The 20,576-nt window shown below is 37.0% G+C and overlaps 1 protein-coding gene across 3 annotated transcripts in view; it reads right to left on the minus strand.

Moving 5' to 3' along the window:
- Positions 1-4,787: 4,787 nt before the first annotated feature.
- Positions 4,788-20,576, minus strand: part of Slc7a11 (solute carrier family 7 member 11) — a 94,356-nt gene continuing 78,567 nt past the window's right edge. For all 3 annotated transcript variants that reach the window (XM_010638766.3, XM_033760017.1, XM_010638768.3), the window contains 6 exons: positions 18,824-18,947; positions 16,922-17,025; positions 16,021-16,117; positions 14,370-14,519; positions 12,980-13,157; positions 4,788-6,916 (listed from right to left, as the gene is read on the minus strand). In XM_010638766.3, coding sequence (XP_010637068.1) covers positions 6,849-6,916; positions 12,980-13,157; positions 14,370-14,519; positions 16,021-16,117; positions 16,922-17,025; positions 18,824-18,947 — 721 coding nt within the window. In that variant the 3' untranslated portion in view covers positions 4,788-6,848. The remainder of the gene's footprint in view (positions 6,917-12,979; positions 13,158-14,369; positions 14,520-16,020; positions 16,118-16,921; positions 17,026-18,823; positions 18,948-20,576) is intronic.

The following is a 20,576-nucleotide window of genomic DNA, read 5'->3' on the forward strand; positions in this document are numbered from 1 at the left end:
ACTGGGAGTTCTGAGGATCACTCCTTCTCTGCTGGATCTTTCTAGTTCTGTACTTCAGATCGCCAGACCAAATTCATCATTTTCTCACAGTCTGGGTAATGGCACAAGGTCATCCCAAACACATTCCTGACCAAACTTCAGGATCTAGCTGTTCTGTTAACTATAGCATAGGTGCAGATCAAAGGGAAGACTTGCAGCATAAATAAACCTTAAGAATAACATCACTTTGTCATTTCGTTAAATTGATTCCATTAATGCAAATTATTCCATAAAACATAAAAGTATTTAAATATATTTATATATATATAGTACCTAATAATGTTAATATAAACACACCAACACAAATACAAATGTTTCTATCCCTTGACAAATGAAAAACACCATTGTTACTGGGTCAAATTTTAGACAAAGCTAAAAAATGACTCATTTTTATAAAGTAAATCCAAACATACTCACTATAAAAATACATAAAAATTCATCATGTGATGAACCCTGAATTAATAACTAAAAATCATCTACCAGTGCATTACTACCAGGTAATCCACTCTATTATAAGTGAGAGCCAAGCTCTATGAAATTTGACTTAAATCTTTGTCAGAACAGTAAGACAGATGAAGGTCACTGAGCATTCAGTACAAGAGGCCATTTATCTTGCCTTTTCTGGCACATGCTTATTATAAAACCACAGGCAGCCAATACTTAGCATCTGTAAAACACATGTTTGTTCACCTGTTTGGCACAGGGAAAAAAAGACATCTGATGCTTGTATTTGCAAAGTTACCAAATGTTGCTAAGTATCATATGCTGAAAACATTACTATTGTACTGCAGTCCATCTACAGAGATGGAAAAATTTGGGGCCAATGTTTGTGTCCTAAATAAGCAACATTTTAAAGCAAAGTATATCCTAATATTTCTAAGGCTTCTAGGAACTCTTAAATGAATATGAATAACATCCAAAAAAAGAACCCACCAGAGCACAGTGGCGCATGCATGTGACCCCAGACACTTAGGAGGCTGATACAGGAGGGTCACAAGTTCAAGCTCAGCATGGGCAACTTATAAGACTCCGTCTCAAAAGTAAAAATTAACAAAAGAGCTCAGCACTCCTTGGGTTTAATCCCCAGTACAAAAAGAAGAAAGAGGAAAAGAGGAGGAGGAGGAGGAGGAGGAAAGGCCCAGTTTTTAAGATGTATTAAAAATTTAGTTCTAGATTTATAGCAGTAATAGTAAGATTCACAAAGAAAAACTATTAAAAATATTTTCAAGGAAAGGATCAGATTTACTTAGAATTGTTGGATTCTGGTGGGTTTTGTAACAACTGTGTGTGTGTGTGTGTGTGTTGTTATTTGCATTCAAGTACTTTTTCTCTTTCACAAGCATGTAATCATTTTAAACAATGTTTAACTTCTCCGAAGTATTTTTCTACTTTAATATATTTCCACATTATATTAGTAAGCAGAATTTGCAATGAACGACAAATTCTAGGAAACAGTTAATATAGAAACCCTATGAAATAAGACAGTTCAAGCATAGGACCAGGGAACAACACTGCATTGTATCCCAGTGTGATATGAGGGCATTTCCTACCAGGCTTCTAATGAGGTTCCTTAGTAGGAATATGTGAGATCTAACTTCCAATCACATCAAAGTCAGATCACTCGCCAGCCGATTGCACAGCTGTAACATCCAGAGACCTACCATGTGCAAAATACAGTGTCACAAAAGATAGTCACTGCTGCAAAAGAAAAAACTGCCTTAGTCTCTTCTCTTCCCCTCTGTCTTTTGTGATGGCCTTTCCGAGGCTTCGACAAGAGGTAAAAAGGACTTAGCAAGCATGTCTTCTAACTAATAAAGTAATTCACTTGAAAACTAGACCTTTAAAAATTCAGTAGTGTATATATTGAGGGTTAAAAAACTGTTCACTTTCCAATCACTGCAGCTGTCTGCACATCTTTCAGCTGCCTAATACCCCACAGTCTCTTGAGAGGATCTTTATCTATAGAATTGCATAGCCTGTTATTGATATAATAAATGCACCTTGATCCAAGACAACTATATTTGGAGTCTGAGACAATACTCTGTGCATTTAACCCAAAGGTAACAGAGATGAGAGAGGGAAAAAAAACTCTCCCAAGAAGGTAAACCTATGTGGTAGAGTCAAACTAAGAAAATCCAGATAACTGTATAAATACAAATGAAAACTCACGTCCTATAATAAGGGTATAATGTCAAAAAAGTGAAAGAAAAGGCATCATTAATTTATGCAATAAACCAAAAGTTAATATTAATATGAGGTTGTAAGACATCTCACATCATAAGGAAAATTGGTGTTTTCTGGAAGACCATGATTCATGTTTTTTGAATATATGTCTACGCTAAAAATATATAAAATACTTCATTTAGATGTAAACTAATTTGAAAATGTAATGAAAGGACGAAAGGATTACTTTCAAAAATTTACTGTCAAATTATGTGTAGGTACAGTGCTGACAAATTATGGCCTATACATAGGTCACATTTTTAGGTATTACACATGTTGAGATAGATTTTTACAACAAATACTGTTTATGTGGAAATTAAACTAAAATATTCACTTAGGTAATAATTCTTTTACCTAAATACAAGTAAACAGAAATTATGAACATGACACATTATCTATTTTAATTTATATCTACTATGAGCTTCTTGCTGGTTCCACAATATCATGATTTAATTGCTGAATTCAAATGGTTATGAAAACAAAAACTAATTCTGTAAACACTATCAGCACCAACGTACTGCATATCGTGTAGAGCAAAATGAAGCAACACTACATTCAAGTAAAATCAGATTGCTTGAGTCATCTGCATTCAAATCCCAAATCTTTTTTTTTAAACTAAGAAAAAGATACAAAAGAGACACACAATTTAAATCCCACTCAGTGTTTCTTTCCTTCAAAACCAACACATAAAATCTGACAAAGATGAAACTATTTTGTTCTTTGTCACATATCTCACAAGAAATCCACTAATAAGTAGATGTAAATACATCCATTAATGGATAACTTTAAAACTTAAAATAGATATAGACTATCCCATAAGAGACATTATTTTACCTTACAAAGACAGATGCGGGTTTCTTGGGGCCAGAATAACTTTGTTGGTCTACTTCAGGAAAATTAGTGTAAAATTCCTAAAGTTAGATACAAGATATTGGAAGGAACTTGTCTAAGTGAGAGGTACTACAACTTATGTTTAATTAGCTTCTTAGAAAGGTGTCTGCTTATACACAGCAAATTATCTTTAATAATTCCCAAAATACGTCGCATAATGTATTGTATAACACCAAAATACAACTCTAATCACATATTAACTTTCATTTTCTGGGATTCTGACCTTCAGTTTTCTATCGTTTCATAGCTTACACCTGAACTGAAAGAGGTCGATATTAATAAAGGTCAGAGTTGCTCCTTTTCTTAGCATTACATTCATCTGCAAATTGAGATAAAACAATGTCTCTTGAAGGATGATCACAGTTCACAAAGGATTCTGTTATGTGGTTATATTCGTGTTAACCATCTGTTGATATATCAAATAGCAATTGAGGAAACAATTTCACTAGACCCATCAAACAATCTGGAAATATGTTTCAACATACATGTTTTAGTGTTAGAGGAAGTGCCGCTCGCTGCTAGTGTAACTTAATAAAGTGTCCTAATTTTATGCCACTAGGGCAGGGGGAGTGTTAATATAAATGCATAGGTGTATGGATGCACGCCCTTGATTTTTATGTTTGGAACAGGAGGCCCCATCTTTTCTAGGACAAATCTTTCTTTTCTTTTTTTTTTCTTTTTATTTTTTTTTGGTACCAGGGATTGAATTCAGGTCCTTGTGCTTGCCAGACAGGTGGCTGAACTACTGAGCTAAATCCCCAGCTCATCTAGGACAAATCTTTATAGGAAGAATAAGGTTTACTCACAGCTAACCAAGTCATCATTTGTAATAGTTTAATTTTCTTTACTTAATCAAAGGAAAACAAAACTACTACTTTAAAAGTAGAGTCAAAACTGTACTGTATGAAAAATATTTATTGTGAGTATTCACAATTGTTTGAGAAGCATTCATTTTGGTACCAGAGAACAAACTCGGGTCCTTGTGCTTGCAAGGCAGGCGGCGGAACCACGGAGCTAAATACCTGGCCCCAAGGAGAAGCATTCTTTATGTGAATAAAATTGTGCTTTGGAGTCAGAAGTCTTTACTTGATCTATTAAAATGGTAATCAAATATTTGTGACATGTACTAAAAAGTAAGTTTTGAAAATAGTACATTAGTTATCTTACAGTGTATGCATGGCCATTTGTGCTTTTTTATATTATAATAAAGTCATGTTTATATAAACGTTTGAATATGTATACTGGTACAAATGTAACATTGCAATTGGATATATATGAGTATATGCACATATATCAAACTAAAAATAGAAGACAGGCTTCATTTTGTATAAAAATATTCAAATGCAGTTGTAAAGTTTCTAAACTAAAATCTGTTTTATATGCTACCATTTTGAATGACTTATGAATGTTAAATAACTGATTAAAGAAAGCCTGCATCTTCTCATGATGTGTCATAAAAATAAACTAAAATATAAGTTAATCATCACTTTTATAAAAATCTACAGGTGTGGTAGCACATCGCTATAATCCCAGCACCTGGGAGGCTGAGGCAAAAGGATCGCTATGAGTCCAAGGCTACCCTGGGCTACATAGTGAGTTCAAAGCCAGCCTAAACTACATAGCAAGAACTTGTTTCAAAAAACCAAAGCATCGTCATCATCATCATCATTTTTTTGCCTGGTTAAAATTTCAATGCCATTAGAAATTTAATAAGCCAAAATTCATTTTTGAAAATAAAAGAAAGAATGAGTGTGTATTCTAGTTAGCCTGTACAGTGCTACTTTAAAGATGCATAATAACATAAATGCCGAGACCAATGTGCTTTCATTGTAAGCACATCAATGTCAGAAATAACCAAGCTGCACAAACCTTTCCATAAATTACCATATCTTTCACTAGGCAAGAAAAAGTTCAAGAAGAATCTGCTTATTTAGATTTTATGAGCCTAGACAGTACAAAAATAGATGCATAAAAGAATTTTACAAATAGAAAGAGATAATAGGGAGAGATATGGACAAATCGAAAAAGCAAATCAGAAATAGGTACTACAGATCAAAATTTGAAAACTTGATGTTACAAATAAACAGTATTGTAATGAATTTACTTAAGAGACTTAGGCATTTGGTTTGGAAAAAACCAATCTTGCATGTATATTAAATGTTATTAGTAAAGTGGAATTGCTCCAAATTATAAATCATCATTGCTGCTTTGCACAACTGGTCTATATACTCTAATTCTATTCCTAATGGCTTTAATCAGTGTAATTCTTCAAAATTTTCTTAGCTGAAAATGGACAAAATTAAGGGATGAAACACATTTTAGACACGACTGACCATTTAATCTTAGAGGTATATAAATAATAATTAAATTTTCCATCATTATATTACTCTCATTCGAAAATTCTGCAATATTTCCAAATTGTGGCATAATAACCCCTGTCTGACACACACTCATGCAGTTTCCCCTTTTTTTCAGTAAACTTATCAGTTATCTCTTTTGCAAATTAATGATAATTAAAGAAAAGAATTACTGACAAAGCCTAGATTTAGAAGTAGAGTTTTTTTAGAGACATCAGTTTCAAATCCTATTTAGCAGTGATATTTCTTGCTCAGTTTCTGCAAAAATATATGCCTTTTCCTAATTGATCTGGACAGTTTTATCTGGAGAGATATTTTCACAGAATAAAAATGTATACAGGAAATTCACAAACTGTCGAAATTCACCATCATGTGAAAATAACCATGGAACTTTTTTAAATATTCAGAATTATTCACATTGCATATAGACATATAAGGTTGGTCTGGATATTTTGAGTAATTTCTTTATTGGCAATTTCTGTCACCTTAGTACTGGAATTTGAAGATTTAAAATGGATACATCCATATATATATATTTCCCAAGGGGCAAGTTATTAGTGAAAGAGATGGTGGTTCTTAATTTTCATACCAAGTTGGACACAGCTATCTAATAAAATGAACTGGCATGAAAACAGCACGGCACCTTAACAGGGGTACTGTCTGATAATGTGTGAGAAAATCTCTAACATACATTGTCAAGGATTTTAATGACACAATTTGTGGATTTACTTTGTAAATAATAGCCCCTAGAAGTTCTCCTTATATATACTCAAGAGAATTAGGTAAAAACTTTACCTTTTGTTCAAATGCTCTCTGCATAATGCATTAAACAGTGATACCCAAGGGGAAGCAATGCAGTCAGTACCAACAAAGCCAATGTAAAATTTCTTTCCTGTTTGTCATAATAATGACACGTTATTTTTCCAGAAGTATAGAAAACATTTTTCACAGTTTAATCATCTACAGTATCCAAAACATGTTTACAAAACCCATATAAACAGAAAAGACCTCAGCCTTTGATCGGAACGTTCTTTGCTGTAAGATACACTGTAGAGAATGACCACTCAATTAGACTATCTTGTTAGTCTTTTTCTCTAACCTCAACAGGTGGGTATTAGAGACTCAAGAACCATATAAATTTATGGTACAATTTACCTATCAGCTTTCTACACAAACATAATATTATCACTAAATTTCTCAGATATTAGTGTGACTACACTAGGAGAAATAAGCGATTCCTTTAGTCTGTCACCAAAGTTGCAATTCTCTGGATTTGCAGAAAATGGAGTAACGAATCCATGTTGTATTTTTGTGCTTGAGCAGACTGCCAAAATTAGCTTATAATTTATGACAATCTTCTTCTGGTACAACTTCCAGTATTATCTGTAATGTTCTGGTTATCTTGTCTACAAAGAAATAAAGAAGCAAAATTTAAAATGCACAGAAATCAGAAATGCACAAAACACCAAAACATGAGTTATTTTGAGTACTAAAAACATACAACCACCTATTTCATAAAGCGACTTCAAGAATTATTTACTTCATTAGAATCCTATCATGCTTAATTAATTTACTTGTCACTGTTGTAACTTCCCATGGTAGTTTCTCAGCAAGAATGCATTAATATTTTGTATTCAAATAAGGACTTTCAGTCATGATCCAGGAGGCTAAAAATATTGAGACAATCGGATGAAGATTCAAATATATGCTTTAAATTCAATTGCAAATTGGCTTGTTCTTTTTGCACCTGTGGGGTCACAACCTATTTCTCAGAAAAATCAGAAGAATCAGAATATATTTTCTAGCCTCTGATTTGGGAGGACACACTGAGCAAATTGCCTCATCTCCCTAATTTCTCAGAGGTAGAATGAGAGACTAGGATTAAATCTCTGGTTCTCAAGGTGTGGCCCCACAGGGACCAGTAACATAAAGTAGCATCAGTACACATGATAAGGACTTATATTTACTGAATCCCACCTGAGGGTCAGGCCTAGCAATTCTGATACAGGCCAGAATATAAGAACCTCATCTCCACAGTCCTAGAAACTTGTGACTCCAATTTCAAGAGACCTGTCTTGTTTTCCTCTTTTTCCTCAATCCCTGTAGAACCTCTTCAAATTTCTCAGAAGCAAGGAAGAGTCTTGAATCTATTCTTTAGATGATTTCAGACCCACATCCTCTCTCTCCTGGATATACTGTCACTCTCCTTATTTAGGCCTTACTACTATAATAGCCCCCTGCAAACAATATTTAATGACACCAACAAAGGTATTTCTATCCGTTGCTTTAAAACTGTGTTCTGTAAAATTGTTTTCTTCAATGCATTAATTTTTAGTCTACATTAATTGTACATGGTCTACTGCAATTCTGGAAAATGATAAACTCTATGAAAATGTTTCTTAACTAAACTGCATTTTGTTACAGCCCACTCTTTGCCTAGAACGCATAAAACAAAACTTATGAGCAATTAAACCCCATATTCACAGAAAAGGGAAATGGTACATTTATTTTACAAAAATAGACTTTTGTGGGAAAAGCAAATATTCATCAATAGTAAGAGAGACAAAGGCCAAAGGGGAAGTGAGAAGGGGATGGGAAAGGAAATAATGGAAAATAAAAAAATGTGAAAAAAGGGAAAAATGGAAACAGTCTTTGTAAACAGGGAGGGGTGAAGGGGGTGAAGGGAGGGCAGGGGAATGGGGAAAAAATAACAGCCATGATATTTCATGTAAAGGTGCATGATCCCAGTGACAAATGTAACTGTATTGTTTGATTTAAATAAATGTACCCATAAACTCAATGGGGAAAAAAATAGTAAGAGAGACATGGCTTTTACAGGCAGACAAGGGGCTAAGCGCTCTGATAGTAGGTTTTTTTAAGAAGCAAGATTTCTTAGGCATTTCCAGTGGGCTAAGGGCAGCGGGGATATGGAGACATTCTCTGAGGCTCCTCGCTGAAGAGGTTCTGCCTTAGTCTCTTGAGTTAATTCCCATACAGCTGCCTTTTAACTCAACCTCTACTCCTCCACACCCAACATCAAATCTTTTCCAGAAGAGGTTTCCTGTATTCTGTGACCCGCAGCTCTTTGCTTCTGAGGCATCTTTCTTCCCACATCAGAACACTGCATCTGTCCCAGGCAAACAGGAAGCAACTTGGACCCAGCCTCTCTGCAAGTATATCATTCTCCTTCCCTGAAAGCTCAACTTGGACTCTCTAGTCAGCATAGCAGCACAGAAAAGGCCAGAGAGTCCCTTCGGTTCTGCCCACCAGTCTTTTCTCTTCCTGTGCATCCTCCATGTTTCCTCAGCTCTATTCACATTCACCCCTGCCTCTCTCCACACTGTGCCCTGGAATCTCGGAAGCTGAGTAATTATCATATGGAGAATGACGCAGAATGATTGATTCTGGCGTTATAGTATCTGCCAGAGTCCAAAGACTTTTCTTTCTGGGTTTTCTTACAGCAGTGCAGTCAGACAAGCATGCTCAACAGAACCCCCAGGGAAGCTTTCTGCTTGCCCAGCAAAGCCCTGGAGCATGTGGCTTTCCGGTGCCTTGCCTGCATTCGTGCTCACGATAAGATGTGTAGCTTTGGGATAATCAATCCCATGTTACCACTTCTTTAAGAAGAGTGAAGGAGTCTACATTTGGAGCGTTCAGTAATTGCAATCTGCAGAGCCCAATAGAAGTTGTAGTATTTTTATCTTTACCTTTCATCTTCAGTTGTTTTTCTTGAAATAATTTGAAACACAACCAGTTTGGCAAAATCTGATTTACTGAACCACACCTGCTACCAGCATGGGAGCTTCAGCCAAAATTAAATATGAATTAGCACAAGCCAACATGTCCCGGATGTTAAGAATAATAGTTTTTAAAGGTTTCCAAATCATTTCATATGATCTCCTCTTAGGACTACAGTGAGGATCATTTGGGCCTCTAAGAATGTAGGCAAGCTTAATTCTCTTAAAAGGCTGCACTGCAGTCTTTGTGGAAATTCTGCAGATGCATTAATCGGCTTTTAGCAATGTGTCAGAAATAAAGCTATCTTGACACAATGCGGGCATCTTATACATCTGAGGCTCTGGAGTTGCATAGTCGTTGTCCACAAAGATGGATCATAGCCATTTTGCTGGTGTTGTTCAGAACGATTTTTTTTACAATTTTTTTTAATCATCAGTGATTCTGTATAAATAAAACTGTACTCTATAAATCTCCCCATGCAAGAGTGGCCAACTTCTAGTTACCCACACACTCTCAGTGGTGACATGGTTTGGCCGACAAATAAAGGCAACCAAGTGAAGCCACATTGCAGTCCCTGGTGGGGGTTTCCAGGTCTCACTATCTCTGTGTATTCCCGGATGTCAGTGGGGTACCTGCTCCTTTCTCCTTGCGTGAGAAGCTCGCGTACCTATAAATAAGTAAATATATCAACAGCCAACCAGAAGAATTAACCACTCTGCTCCAGATGGAAGGAAAAAGCTTTCTGTTTATCTGACTATCCCCTTAAGAGCGCATTTTCTTCGCACCCTGGAAATGCTCCCACACAAAAAGTGGTTCAATACTGGCATCCTGTGGCCAGAAAGATTCATCAAATTTCTGAAAATCTCAGATACAAGGGTTCTGAAGATCCTTGGCTGTCTGTGGCAGCCTTTCACTATTTGCTGAATACCACTTGGCGACCTACCATTCTTCACAGAAATAGCCAGGTAAGATGTATTTTGATGAACCACCATGCTTCCAAGGCTAATCTGTTCACATATATTAGAGTGAAACAAAAATGACAACACAAAAGCTAAAGAATTTTACCAAACAATGTAATATTAAATCACTGAACGTACTGCTCCAAGCAAAGAGTCTCTCAGCTTCTAAGTTCACTGCAGTTTCTCTCTAACAAAATGTACATCTTTGGGGAAAGGATCGGGCAGCAGTTTAGGACTCTATTGTTTTGTGTCTGTGTGTTTTGTTTTGGCCAGAGGCTAATACTTGCTATTGCAAGCAATAAATATTATGAATTTTCTTTATTTTACTACAAGAATGCTGCCTAAGAGGGAAATCAAACAAAATTACAGAGGATTGTTGCTTTTTGCTACTCTCTTTCAAGGCAGCTATAAAGATAAAGAGTCACAATAATCACAGTTTAAAGGCAGGATGACCATACTCCCTGGTAAGACTTAATGGCATTTTTGAGAACCAAATAACCATTCTGGGATCACTCCATCGCTGCAAGTTTCACGAATGGCTAACACTAAATTCAGGGACATTGGAGATATTCAAAAACATCCTTAGAGACAGAAAAATAGCAAAACAAAGACAGAACCACACAACGTAAATGAACACAGAAAGATAACAAATCAACAAAGCATGATCAAGGGGGAAGCCCTGTTTGTTGGTACACAAAGGACACAGGGTGGGTATAGCATACACAGAGCAAAGAACTCCAAAGTTGCCTGACTACAAACAGGGAGGACAAAGTACCTACTGAGTGGGATTGGACAAGAAATTTGCTCTTTCATATTGCTCCCCTGGCTTTCCTTTCACTCTAAGGGGAACACCTCATCCTTCCTAAAGGCGCTTGGTTTTCCATGGTACTCAGGTGTTTTCACTGCCTCAGACACAGATCTCATAGAGATAAGCACCAATCTATCCTAATCATTAGTAATCAGTCAAGGAATCCTACTGGTAAGTGTTGTTTGACAAGATCCACCCCCCTTCAAAATAGGGTGTATATTGAATGTCAACAACAGAGAAAATAGCTAAAAATACTCTACAGAAAACTCAGATGATTTAACAAGAAAAGGAGATTAAACACTCACTTAAAGCAATCAGTATGCTTGTGTTAGCTGTGAAAAACTCTAACTTGCATAGTGATGTTGCTTTGGAGAATAGTTTTGCAAGCTGGGTTGTAAAACTCAGATAGAAATAGTGGTCCTAAGATATCAAATGGCAATTACAAGCAATGAAGAATAATAGTAAATCTGTGTTGTAAGTGATTGGCTTCTAGGAGAGTTTGTGCACAACATTAGAGATTAAAAGTACCCACTTCATATTGGTGAGCTCTAATCTGCTTGGTTACCTCTCATTTTTCATGGAAAGACCCAGGTTTTCTCTGTTTTGTTGTTGTTTTTGTTGTTGTTAGCACTCATATTATTTATTAATCATTTTACCAGAACTCTCCCTGGATTTTTAGTGGGGACTTAAAAACTAATTATTATAAACTAAGTAAAGTAAAATAAAGAACTATAAAAACCAAAGGGAAGTTGCATTCCAAATTCACCAAACTAAAGAACAAGGACATAGGTGCCCCTCTGTCTATATTTTGTGCCCCCAACCCCTAATTTTCTCTAATACCAAATATCCAACTTAGAAAGACCACAGACTTTGAAGTCCAGCAGACATGGGTTCAAATCCTAACCCTGCAAATAAAAAAAGGTACAATAAATAAAATCCCCATCTCCCAAGGTGGGAGCAACACCACGGATCTTGCTGAGAACTAAGATGGTGATGCAAGGGAAGGGCTTGGGAGAGCCACTGACAGACAGACAGGTTCTCACCACCCTCCTATCGATTTACTGTACTATCTCCTCCCATCTTAGGTGGTCACCAAGTTCTACTGGGTTTGCTCCTAAATATCTTTTCTTTTCCCTCAGAGCCTGCTCACATGTGTTCAGACTCTCCTCAAGGCTCTCTGGTGGTGCTGAGGAAACCACCAAATTCAGTTCTCTATCTTTTGTCTCAGCCCTCCCTAACCCATCCTCACAGCTCCCAAGGTGTCTGTGCTGAAATAGGAAACTGCTTGAGTTGGAACCCAGCTCACCTACTTTAAATCTGTATGACCTAGGGACAGGGACATGAATGTTCCCGTGTTATGACTCAAACCCATGAAATATGGATAACTTTTCTACCTGCGAGGACCTCTACAGGGACTAAATTTGGTCATGCATGTACAAACACATAGGAACAGCACTATAACAGGAGCTGGTATTCTCTCTTTTCTTGTTGCTGTTCTTCTGACCCCATTCCTAACAAGGCAGTGTTTATAACTGTGATATTAAGGGAAGGGCTTTTGCAGACTTCTGTATAACTTCCCAACAAATCTCACATCACTCATCAAGTTATATGTTATGATATAAAAACACAAAACTGCATTCAATCCAGAAAGATAATTAGGTTACTAAGGGATTCAAAAGAGCAATTGGGTTGTACACAGAATTTCTGATAGAATTCTATCTAACAAAGCTTTTCTTTTAAGAAGTGATTAGAGCAACCCAGACTAAGCCTCCTGAAAGGATTCTGTAGCTGTGCCCTCACTGTCCTTTCTGCTTTTTCTTCTCAGTCCTAATTAAAATGCAATAATGTATTCCAGCTGGCGATTGTGCTGCTTACATTTTTTAGCTGTGAGATACGCATGTTACATACACACACCTACCAGGGTTTCCCACAACAGTCTCTCACAAGGTATCGGAAAGTCTTACCTGACAGTCTTCTAAACCAGTTGGGTTTCTTGTCCCATATAACGAAGAGATAGTAGGCAGGGACCCCAGTCAGAGTGATGACAAAGCCAATCCCAGTACTGAATGGGTCGGAATAAAGGGAAAGGGCCACCATGAAGAAGCACGTGAAGGAAAACAGCGCTGGGATGAAGAGGGGCACCTGGACACAGCACAGAAAACATTCACTTCAGAGAGAGCTGAGGAGGCAGGGGTTGGGTTCGAGATGGGTGTGTCTGTCACACAACGTACTTTAGTGATATATACACTTCAGCCATGTGACAAGCACAACCCACTTTGTAGCAAAAATCTCCTGTGTAGACAACATAGGATATAGTCAACATAACTCCCCAAATATATTTGTTTTAACTTGATTTTAAATCTTTAGACGAACAAAGTCTGAGGCTTAAAAGGGGTGTTTCATTAAAGATGATCTTTTTGAATTATTCTGCTACTTAAGTACCATTATCATTTATGTTTTTGATTTTAAAAGATTGGCTTTTTGATAATTATGATTAGAATCCACTTTAAGGTGGCATCAAGAGCACTAGCAGCTTGTTAAATGTTCAAGCCTTTCAGGGCATATTGATTTTCTGTTGAGAGTCACAATAAGAACTGACAGGACTAAAACAGGCCAACTCCTACACAACCGCTAATAAAGATGCTGCCAGCATTAGGCAATAAATATAATTAGAAACAAATTCTGACAACATGACTGACAGCATTAGCTGTACTATTTCTTCAAAGCAAATAAACGGGGAGGTCAAATCAATCCGTGAACATTCAAGGCTGATGATGACAAACCCTTCCACAAGAAAATGTTAGTTATAGTAAATGGATATTCTATTAAGTGGTGAATTCACAGATCTCCTCTTGCCCTGTATATTTCACATCTCCATTTCTTCAGGGTACATAGCACAGATAAAGAGCAATGTAACAACTCACAATATATAAGCACTTAAAACGTCTATTCTGCATATCAGCATCCTTTTCAGTGTTTTAATTAGCAAAGTATCTGCCTCACACTTTCTCGCCATGGCTTATTCACGACTATTCGGCATGAAGATAGAAGGAGCCCATCCATCCTTTGACCATCTCAGGTCATTTTACCCATTCGTGAAAAATCAACATAACAAATACGCCTCTTTTTGAAAATGTGACACACAAAGCTTACTACAACACATTTTTTTAAAATGGACAAATGATTTTTTCCCCAATTAAAATAAACTCCCATAAAGGCACTACATGCAAGAGTTAAACATTTTATTCCACAGGACACTGCCCCCGCCAACCTCTCATCATGAAGTTATGACAAAAGGAGGACTGAGTATTAGGAGAGAGATTTATGTAAACCCATCAAGATTGCTGAGGTTACCTTGAAAGGACGATGCATATCTGGGCGTTTGTATCGAAGATAAATCAGCCCAGCAACTGCCAACCCAATAAAAAACCACCTGGCAAAACTGAGGAAATTCAAAAGACTGTAGAGGTCTCCGGAGAAGAGCATTATCATTGTCAGAGGATGCTGGGGGAAAAGAGAGAAAAGCAAGTTTGGTGAATTTAACCAAGAGCATAGATGATAACAAACAGTGGCATCACTGCACAATTATTACTGTTATCTTTTTCCAACGATTACTTGTATGGATAAACTATTATCATGATCAAAGCCCAGATTCACTAGCTTCTTTGCTACAGTTTGCTCTTATAATCCCTTTAACCAGTGTCATTATCATTAGCCTTTATTAGAGTGGAATTTGAAATACACGTTTTGTTGTTAGTTCCTTCTACGTTTAGGAGAAGAGAATGTATTTTCAAAGGGTAAAAGGCAAGGTAGTCAATCATTGCAAAGACAAAGACTCAGAGATGGAGATGATTAGGAAGGAAAGAGCCAGCACTAAATATCAAGTGTGAGCCTAACTGGAAAACTCAGAAGCAAAGCCCTGGGAATGTTTTCTCACGAGCTCTTTGCTCCCCACACACTTGAACACAGCCACTTCTAGGTGAAGCTGCTGGCTCTTGAATGCAAACCGTTGACCTCTGCTTCCTCCACACTAACTGTCCCCGTGTGCCTGCCACGTGTGACCCTCGGAAGAGAATGAAGTGCTGAGGACAGCAGAGTAAGGCTCCACAGCTGCGTATGCCAAGGACAGCATGACTGATAGCAGACGCTTCAAATGAAAGCCCTCTTCGCGAATAACACATTCTGTTCCCACAAGTGACGTTAACTTCCAGATTCCTCACAGAGTATACAGTACTTTGAAAAGAAATTTCAAGGAAACATCGTGAAATAAATTAAATGTATGAGGGGTGGGGGGAGTGATGTTCACTGTATTCTATGGTACCTCTGGCAGCTGATTCCAGTTGAGGAAAATGTTACAGAATTGTAGGTAAAAATGGCTGTAACACTGCCAATGGGTATCTGAGGATTTTAACACCTTTTACAGTCTTTTGTATCCCACAATTCACAATCACTTTTTCTCTACATAGAGAATTCTACAACTTTAATGTTGAGACTTCTCTTTCCTGTAAAGTTACTCTCAAATGCCTTGCTTTTAATCAAAGAATCCCAGCACTGTCTAGAATTTCATCAATTCTTTGAATAATTTTGTGTGCATTTCACTATAGAGGATTCTTGATGAGACATCTAGGTTTTGTTTTTTCATTTTTTGGTTTTTGGACAGTGGATTTTAGCTGTGCCTACTATAAGTAGTTTGGGCTTTTTACTCTACGTCCTTTCCTTTGAGGACCCTATCAATAAGAGGAACCACATTAATTATTTTCCTTAGACCTCAGGAATTTCTACAAAGGTAAAATAGAAGTGATGTGGTGAATACCCTACAGCATCAAAAATCCACAAGAAAAACTAAATAAAGGGAAGCGATGGAAAATATTCTGCCTCCCAAACTCCACCACAACATACATAGAGCCAGTGAGAAAGTAAAGCGCCATCTAAAGTCTGTTGGAATTTCTCTTTACTAACTTGTTATTTGAGGTGTTAGCTAGATAAACTTGTTAATATGCATTACCAAAACAATAACAGCTGGTAGAGGAGTGTGCTTGCGGACATGAATCATGGAGAGGATTTCTGGAAGGTGACCCTCTCGAGACGCAACATAGAATAACCTGATGGGAGAGAAATGTGGGTGGAGTTGACTGTATAATAGATCATTTCACAGGGAAAATCCAGAAATCCCAAGAATGCTTGCATCTTTCTCATACCAAACGATCTGGCATGTCTTAGCTGAACACTTAGGTTTCACTTTGCAGGTAAGGTAGAGAACATCCTAAGGATTCCGAATGCAAGATTTACAAAACCTGCCAACATCTTACATTATTCTCAGAGAAGAAACACAGCTACATGTGACTAGGCATGGTTCTCTCTAGGATGTAAATAACTGATTGAGAACTTAGTTCTAGGGTCCTAGAGTGTTGCATGTGTGTTGTCAGCACAACCCAACACACACACACACACAGGCCCACAGACACCATTCCTATCTGTCTGATCAGGTTTTAATTTCATCATGTTGAAAATAAAGGGACTTCTACATTGCACAAAAGAAAAGTAATACAGATGGTGGGATGGTGATTCTGGCGTCTCTGACTTTTTACTTTTTTTTTTTCTCTTCTTCACGAAACCTTTAGAAACACAAAAGATTTTATCACCAGAAATAAAATGCTGTTGTTAGGCTCTGTAGACATACTATAAAAAATGCCTCTTGCCTGTCTTCAGAATGAGATCTGCACAGACAAGCAGTGCCCTCTAATGGGCAGAGGAAAACATGCTTTTGATATTCACCCTAAGAACTCGGCTGTCCCTTTAAAAACAACAAGTCTGGAGGCACTATTGCTTTTCATTTTAAAGTTATCCTTATCACATCCAATCTGAAAAACAGAAATGTGTTTCTGGAAATATGTGAACTCACTCACCTGGAGACAGCAAACACACCACCATTCATAGAACCAAAGCAGGAGAGGGCAACAAAGATCGGAACTGCTAATGAGAAATTTCCCAGTAGCCGCTCAGAAAACGTCTAGCAAAAGAATGAACGAAGCAAATTAATGCTTTTCCAGAAAGAATAAAATGAAACAATTTAGGTCAAACTTGCTCTATGACTTTCTATTAGCCTGGTGATACATGTATGTTTTATAATCCTTCTGTTCGGTTAGGGTCAGACTCACTCTGCAGATAGTAATCAGAAGCAGGTACCATGGCATTTTGTGTTGCAAAACTATGGCCAAAGGTCTAAACAAGCACCTTCTTTGCACCCTCAAAAAGCAATGATCCATTTACTGAATCTTTATCAACCCTGATACATCATCTTAGACTCTGCTACGTGTAAAAGCTCAATTCAGACATTCTACTTTTGAAGGCAGAAACCCTGCACAATACAATACCTCTCTTGAGCCTGGAAAGCCATATTTTTATAGTGAGGCAGAGATATACATTGAGAAGTACTACATTTGTTTCATATGCCAATCCTACAACTAGAGGATAAGTAAAACAATGGATGACTTGATCGTGAATGTCATATATACATGAATAGTTTTGAGATATCTTTTCCCTGGAAGAATCACACAAGCTAAAGAAAGCTCTGCTCATGGAGGCTCCTTCTCACTCTTGAATCTCTACTACTTCCTTTGTGCTTTCCTATAAAAAGGCTAAAACACCAGCACAAATCCAAAATGTCAGAGAAAATATACAAGATAAACAAAATTCTGAAATCTCCTTTTATATGTAACATTGCAAATTTCCATGAAGGACATATCTCCCCCATTCCCCCAAAAATGCAGTACTCTTTAGTTGTCCTTGATGCACAGTTGGTACTGTGTAATTAATGGACAACATTATGCCCCCAAAATTGGTGCTGCCCTTTGTCTAGAAAGATGAGACGACTGACCTCAACGTCAATAAGCTTTGTACATTTGATTTTGTGATAGGATGTACGGCAGTGGACAAAACCTTTTTATTGCAGTGAACTCATACATGGGTTCATGCAACATGAGATAATTTATTCCTGTGGACACTGCTATCTGAGGTAATACAGGCTATTTTAAAGGGACCTGACATTCGATGATGGAAAGTTAATTTTTCCCCTTTCATTGTTAGGAGGTCATGAGTGAATGTGCTCTTATCAGCTAAATTTTTATGCAAAATAAAAGTATTTGTCACAGAAGAACAGTCCTATAACATGATCTTTGGGGACAAAGACAGTCCTGGCGTCAGACTTTGGAAAATGTGTAATTATGTGTATCCACTTGTCAGAGAGGTAAAATGCACACTAGTATCTTTAATATTCTGAGAATTACTATGGCAAGAGCATCTGTTTAATGCTTAATCACCTAGAATTTCCCAAATTTATAAATATCCTGAGACTAGTTTATGCATGGTTCACCTGAAAATCCTTAATGGGATGCTTTGGGGAAAACATTTTAAGGCAGCACTGGAAAGTTTATAAACCAGAAATGGTACAGAATGAACTATAATTTGCATATAAAAGGCTGCATTTATTTATATTCAGTCGACCTCTCCTTAAAAATATGTTGAAGAATAATGCCTTTTGCTAAAAGTCTTTGACATATTTTCAAGCAGGTATAGGTGGAACTGCTTTACAAGAAATTAAGAATAAAGAGAAGTCATTGAGGATTTTACCCGTACCTGGTAAGTGGACTATAGTAAAATGGGCTTTAAATTTTTTAAATAGTCATTATCTTTCAGGTCAATAAAAGACAACCGGATTCCAAAACACTTTCTCCTGGAGGGAACTACTATACAATTGCATCAACTTATTAACCTACATTCAAATTGGCAGTTTTTCAACTTGGACTTACCACTGCCACTGCGTTTGAAAGCAACAGCTCCTCGGCGCTAATGGTTGTAAAGTAGGCCACATTTGTCAGCACATAGCCAACAGTGACAATAACCATGGATATACAGATTGCAAGGGGGATGGTTCTGAAATGCAAAAAAAAAAAAAAGGACCACTTATTAGTTGTCTGCTGTTAGTTATCTTCTGATAACCAAGAGTATTGATAGGAGGCTCCTTGGAATGAAGAATATAATGGTATCTATGATAATTACAGGCGCTGCTAGGGCAGCAATAAACATTTCATCACAGCACAGTACCACATCTTCTTTTGTAACTTAATAAGGTCCACAAGGGCAGACATTTTCACCTGTTCTGTCTACTGCTATACCCGCCAGAACACACACTCCACAAATGCTGGAGCAGTGCAAAGATGGTCATGCGTGGGAATCACCTGGAAGACTTATTCAAACATAGCCCCCGCCTAGTTTCTGTTTCCTGCGTGTTTAACATTTCTCACAAGTTTCTAAGTGAGTCTGATGCAGTGGACCTAAAAAGCCGCACTTTTGAAAGCCATGGCACTACATACTTTTCTAATACTGATTCACCGCTTTGACACCTTTCTAAAATAAGTCCTCAATAACTGAAAAGAGGATATAGAAACAACTCCAGGCCATTCAGGAGTCTGACCTTTGAAGAAGGGGTCAGATACACTGGAGGAAAGACAGTCTCTTAAACAAAGGGTGCAGGGAAAACTAGTTCTCCACATGCAAAAGATTGAAACTAGAGCCATATCTCTTACCATGCACCAAACTAAAATCAAAAGGAATCAAAGACCTCAGTGCTAAAACAGAAACACTCAATTGGCTGGAAGATAAAATAGGTTAAACTCTTGAAGACATAAGCATAGACAAGGATTTTCTGAACAGAACCCCAATTATACAAGAAACAGAATCAAGAATCAATAAATAGGATCATATCAAATTAATAATGCTTCTGCACAACAAAGGAAACAACCAAGAGAGTGAAAGGACAATATATGGAATTTGAAAGGGGATTTTATATTAAAATATTAGTTAAGGATCTCAAAAGACTTAGACCCCCCCCCATGATAGACTCAGTCTAAAGATGACCAACTGAAATGAACACACTTCTCAGAAGACAAAATATAAATGGCCAATTAACACCTAATTGACAGAGTCAGTAAAGTATCTGGATACAAGGTGAATACCCAAAAATCAATAGCCTTTCTAAGAGTGAAAGCAATATATGGAATTTGAAAGGGGATTTTATATTAAAATATTAGTTAAGGATCTCAAAAGACTTAGACCCCCCCCCATGATAGACTCAGTCTAAAGATGACCAACTGAAATGAACACACTTCTCAGAAGACACAAAATAAATGGCCAATTAACACCTAATTGACAGAGTCAGTAAAGTATCTGGATACAAGGTGAATACCCAAAAATCAATAGCCTTTCTATACACAAATAACAGACAGACAGAAAGAGAAATAAGGGAAAAAATTCCTTTTACAATAGCATCCAAAAAAATGAAATATCTAGGAATCAATCTAACAAAAGAAACAAAAGATCTCTACACTGAAAACTACAGCACTCTGAAAAAAGAAATCGAAGAGGATATAAAAAAATGGAAAGATATCCCCTGCTCCTGGGTAGGAAGAATCAACATAGTGAAAATGGCCATACTACCAAAACTGCTATATACATTCAATGCAATGCCAATTGAAATTCCAACACTATATTTCACAGAACTAG

The sequence above is a fragment of the Fukomys damarensis genome, unplaced genomic scaffold, assembly GCF_012274545.1.
Source record: "Fukomys damarensis isolate Sample0158 unplaced genomic scaffold, DMR_v1.0_HiC HiC_scaffold_38, whole genome shotgun sequence".
Lineage (NCBI taxonomy): Eukaryota > Metazoa > Chordata > Mammalia > Rodentia > Bathyergidae > Fukomys > Fukomys damarensis.